Genomic DNA, 5344 nt, shown 5'->3' on the forward strand with positions numbered 1-5344 from the left:
TTAAGTGAAGTCTGAACAACTTTCACAGCAGTCCTCATTCCAGCAATGGTTTGAGTTCTCTTCTGGAAAGAGATGCTCAGGCATTCAAGCTTATCAATCACAGGTGAGGCAAGGATGAGACCCAAAACGGTTTTACCTTTCCTAAACTGCCCCAGCAGTCCATTAGCAGTGGATGCTGTGTTTGAGGCACCAGAAGCCATCTCCTGCAAGCTAGCCAGCACTGACCCATACTGTGACAAAACATCTCTGATTGCTTTGCTCCGTACTGCCCATCTTGTGGGGCAGAGGGGTTTTATTGCAGTGCACGATGGATTCTCTGTATGTGCTGTTGCTGCATGGATTGCCTTAAACTTCCCTGACTGAGAGAAAAGAACTCCAAGCTGGTTTACCCAATCCAATGCGTCTCTGATCAGAACTGAGGCTAAGCAAGCTTTCTGTGCAATTAAATTAGTGCAGTGTGCTCCACAATGAACAAAAAGTGCTAGTGGCTGCTCTTGCTTTATCAGTGCCTGTACACCTGCATGCTTCCCAGACATATTGGCTGCTCCATCATAAGTTTGACCTCGTAAACCATGCATTGGTAAGTTTAATCTGAGCAGCACATCTTTAACAACAGCAGCAAGGCTTTTTCCTGTTGTTTCAGAAACTGAGTACAAGCCAATAAACTCTTCATGGGGCTTCATGTCACTGTCAATGTATCGCAGACAAATGCTTTCTTGTTCTTTCCCAGAAATGTCCTGTGTTCCATCCATAATAATTGCAAACTCAAAAATTGGTAGGTTTCTGATTGTATCTGCTATTTCACTGACAATACTATTGCTCATAGAACACAAGATTTCATTCTGTATCTGTGGACTTAGGTATTCTTTCTGAGACCTCAGCAACCACTTAGCCAAAAGGGCATCATCTTCTGCCAGATTTTTCAACAGTTGATACAAATTGCTGTCATCATCGTCATGCCCTCTCAAAGCTTGTCCCTGCCGTGCCAAATATTTTATGGAGCTCACAATTTTCTCCAGACAGTGCCTATTGTCACCTTGCTGAGTTGCCAAAGCACTGGATAATTGGGCATTTATAGGATGACTTTCTTGTGCAGTCACAGAAACAGCATGATGATGTGTGTGACTATTTTCATGTGCTTTAAATTTTTCTAATGCTTTTTTCCAATTTTTAAATCCAGAAGTGATAAAGGCGGGTTCGGATTTTGCACCAAATGGTGTGAGTTTGTCCTGGTAAATTGCCATGCAATAAAAACACAAAATGCCCTTTTTCACTGCATCATAATGTAGCCAGGGAAATTCCTTGTACCACTTTCCTTGGAAATGTAAAGTTCTGTTGGCTAGAGCTTGAGGGTCTATGAATTTTGGATGTGGCTGATTTGGCTCTGTTCTCTGTCCACTGACTTCAGAGTCTCTCAGCTGTGTGTCCCTAGTCTGAACTCCCTAGAAGGAAAAGTTACAATGTCACTCAATGCCCCTGAACTACACTTACTACAAGCAAAAGATTAAAATTTTCAACTTTTTTTGTGGACTCTCATGAAGTATCTACTGGTATGAGTTACTCTGTCTTACCTGTTGCTCCACTCCTGTCTCTCCCTCACTCTGACTTCCTGCCTCTAGCCCGGTTGCACTATCCTCTCCTTTACCTGTCTCCTTTGTGCTGTCCCTGCATTGTTGCTCCTAAACATATGAGATGGTTTCAGAAATGAGGTACAGCTCTTGAGCCTAATATGGCCAATTTTAAATCAAACAAAACATTTTATTTGTCACATTACAGACTTTACGCGCAGAGTTAATCGCAGAGGCAAATAAAATCAATCGATTAAATCCTTTCAGAGTATTATCTCATGGACTCTGAACTAAAGTCTTTCTGACAGGGAGCTGACAGTGTGTTGAAGAACTATGGACAGGGCGCTTTGAAGCATCTGGTTCAAAAACGCATTCTAAACCTTTGGTAGAAATCCATCTATCCTTCCATTTTCTGTACACCCTTGTCCCTTAGTGGGGTCGGGAGGTGCTGGTGCGGGGCACAGACATCATATACGTAGACGCGTCATAGGGCGCAGGTTCGCACGTCAACGTCACCGCCATATTGTATGTGGCAGAAAAAAGTTCAGTTCTGTTATTGTGAATGTGGATCAGAGAAGATGCCTCATTCCTGTGCTGCAATAAATACACACACACACACACACACATACATATATATATATATATATATATATATATATATATATATATATATATATATATATATATATATATATATATATATATATTTGTGTGTGTATATGTTATGAGGATCGATTTGTTAAATCTAAACATTGTTGTCTTCATTATTTCATAAAACCGTGTCACTTGTGAACCTTTAGGAACAGACTTTTTGGGTGAGTATTAAAGAGGTAAAATTAATAAAATGAGAGAAAAAAGTCCTAGGTCAATAAAGTAAAAATAAACAAACACAAAAGTGATAATGTTATGATAAAAACATCATATCATGAGAATTAAGGGGGAACATTTCCAGAATACACACAGTTTGCAGAATTATTTTACTCCTGGAGTAATAGGGCCAGGTTAGATTATTTTAAATATTTTTATTCTTTAGGAGAATAAATTCAGGAGAATGAAGCTAAAGGGATACGAAAATAAACTTGTAATATTACCAAAAAAAAAATACTACGAATACAAAGTATATTCAGAGATTAAAGTCCCTCTGATACTGTTTAAGTGACTGAGTAACTGCAGATTTGCCACATTTAAGATGGCGGACGCTCTGACGCAGCGCAGCATAGGCAGAACCGCCCAATGACGCGTCTACTCTTATATTATGTCTATGGTGCGGGGTACACCCTAGACAGGTCGCCAGTCTGTCCAGACCTTTGGTAGAAATGGCGCCTTTAATTCCAATTTGCAGTACAGAACAGAGAAAACTACAGAGTTGTCAATGTTGTGTTAATCTATTTATAGTCTAAAAAGAGGAGCCAGCAGTTTATTTGAGGAAATAAAGGTGCAGAAGTTAATTAGTTGGTTAGCCGCTGCTAAGAATTAAAATTAACTCTCCCTGTGGTTTTAACCAACGATCAGGAGCGCGGCAGGTATAATATCTGTCCATTTCGGCTAAGCAAAACCACGCAAAAAATAAAAAATCCTCGTAAAACGCACGCCCAGACCGGGCTAATTTCAACACAAGGGCAACACAGGTGTTGCCCTTGTGTTGTGTGACTGTTACTCACACTGACGTTACTCTTTTTAAAAAAGCTGAGTAAGTCCTGCTGCTGTTTCAGCCTTTTAGTTGGTGGTGGCATTGTACTGAAATGAGATAAAAAAAAAAAAAAAAAAAAGACATTTTGGCTAGCGTAGCAAACGTCTAGAGGAAGTTAGCAGTTAAATATTGGATGAGAGATCATCCCAAGACTAAGATGACTAAACCAAAAAGATTCAGTTTCTATATATGAAAGTGAACTGACAACAAGACGTTATAAATAAGCAATATTCATAGCAGCATTCCCGACAGACCATTACCTCATTCACAAGTTTCTGACTTCTGTGTCGCTGTTTCCCTCCCTTCTGAGTGCTCACTCAGCAGTTCAGAGAGGGGAGGGGGAGTACAGTGACGTAACGCGATGCTGCGCCTTCAAAATAAAAGCACGCTAGTTAAAAAAAATTCAAAATCCAATATTTTGCGGTACAGTTTTTTGGGGGGGGACATATCCACCTGGCTTCAATATTGGGGGGGACATGTTCCCCCCGTCCCCCCCGCTTCCTACGCCGATGATCGCAGCTATGTAGAACGGCTCCTATTGACTTTGCATGGAAAGCGGAGAGAAATGCTGTCGCCGCTTCCGCTTTTCCACGCCCCAGGATGTGATGTCAAACGCCCCTTACTGCCCAAATATGGGCAGTAATGTCAGCCCCCATACACAGTGATTCAGACGACAATTTATGTTTTTATTTTCTTATTGATTAAAGATAAGTTCATTAAATAACCACAAACATATTAGTTTTAGTTATAGCTAATGATACCCTGATTTTTCCTTGTTGACCGGACTTCCCCTTTAAGGGTCATTTTAAAGAACTTGTAACATCAGGGGCTTCTTCTCAGATCTGTCAGTACCCCTATTGCCTTTATAGGAGCCCTTTACAGCCTTTAGTTATGCATTTTCCCCGCTGTTTATCCGTTGCACGCAGCGCACGGGGGTAAAATCCGCCCACCTCACCGCCCAGAGCGCACTGAAGAGAGCAATAGAGATTTGTCTGGTCAGCGCGGCGACTGACTGAGAAACCTGTCGCTGTGAAAGGTGATAATGGTTATAAACTGTAACAGTCTAGAAGTGCATTGAGCTGAAAAGAGGGAGACATCAGCAGCTGGATCGTGCGTAAAGACGCAGCGGGAACCTCTGTGTGCTTCAGTGTTGCTGCTGAGGGGATCATAAAGGCTTGATGAAACTCAGCCTGATTCACCAATCAGGTTATAGATTTACAATGATAAACAAACCCATAGATGAATATGTAACTGTGTAATAATTCAGTTAATAACTTAAAACTACTTTATTTTATTCAGTATTATTTGAACAATTGTGTATTTTTTTATGTTTTAATCCATTAACTGAACAATAAAGTATTAATACGTCTCTTTCTCTTTTAAACACAAGTAATACATGTCTACTTCATTGTCTGGTGGGATAAAAATGAGATGGAGTTGACTCCATCGGCTCTTCCAGGGTCCGGTTAGCCCGCCCCCAAACAAGCCCCGCCCCCAAATTAGCATAACCTCACTCTTAACTTTTGATAAAAGTTGAGAGGTCTGTTCATGCTCATCTATAAACTGTCCTAACCTACAACATTTTTCACATTCACATATATAAGAGCAAAATTTGTGTTTAAATTTTTGTGTAATTTTTATTGACATACAAATCTGAATCTGAATTGTTAAAATCATACACATATCTTTTTGACAGCTTTCTTACTCCATACAGGGTGAGTAATTAACACAGAGAGCTGAGCTAAGAAAGACTGAAACTGACATAAAATCACTGGAAGTAGGATTGTATAAAGCAAAATGCACAGAGGAAAGAACACAGGAAACAAATCAGAAACTAAACACAAATGAATGTTTAAGTTGGAGTAATCCTAACACCTGGTTTCAAGGATTTAAGCTGATCCTTTTTGACCAACAAAACAAAAAACTTTGACATGAATCCATGATGGGTTGAAGCAACTTAAAGCCCCTGAGCATAACTAAAGCTATAATAAAAGATAGGAGTGTTGTATTTCTAAACCAAAACAAATTTTTGCTGACTAGTTAATATAACGTCTAGCGTGTGTTTAATATTAAAGGAATCTAGTAA

General features: G+C 39.8%; 1 protein-coding gene and 1 long non-coding RNA gene across 2 annotated transcripts; both read right to left on the bottom strand.

Annotated features, from left to right (window-relative positions):
- Window positions 1-1632, bottom strand: LOC118562326 (zinc finger MYM-type protein 1-like). The gene is made up of 3 exons (XM_036134878.1): window positions 1572-1632; window positions 137-1442; window positions 1-62 (listed from the first exon to the last, which is right to left on the bottom strand). Exons 2-3 carry the CDS (start codon window positions 1242-1244, stop codon window positions 1-3), a joined length of 1170 nt encoding a protein of 389 aa, XP_035990771.1. The 5' UTR covers window positions 1245-1442; window positions 1572-1632.
- A 1222-nt stretch (window positions 1633-2854) lies between these two features.
- LOC118564646 lies at window positions 2855-3732 on the bottom strand. The gene is made up of 3 exons (XR_004931987.1): window positions 3712-3732; window positions 3519-3628; window positions 2855-3305 (listed from the first exon to the last, which is right to left on the bottom strand). It is a non-coding gene; the product is annotated as an uncharacterized LOC118564646 (long non-coding RNA).
- Between the last annotated feature and the right edge of the window lie 1612 nt (window positions 3733-5344).

This window comes from Fundulus heteroclitus, chromosome 1, assembly GCF_011125445.2.
Source record: "Fundulus heteroclitus isolate FHET01 chromosome 1, MU-UCD_Fhet_4.1, whole genome shotgun sequence".
Lineage (NCBI taxonomy): Eukaryota > Metazoa > Chordata > Actinopteri > Cyprinodontiformes > Fundulidae > Fundulus > Fundulus heteroclitus.

Coding starts and splice junctions, on each gene's coding strand:
- LOC118562326 (XM_036134878.1), bottom strand. CDS start 1,244: ATGGCAATTTACCAGGACAAACTCACACCATTTGGTGCAAAATCCGAA. Junction 63..136: donor GCTGGGGCAGTTTAGGAAAG/GTAAAACCGTTT, acceptor ATCTCTTTCCAG/AAGAGAACTCAAACCATTGC.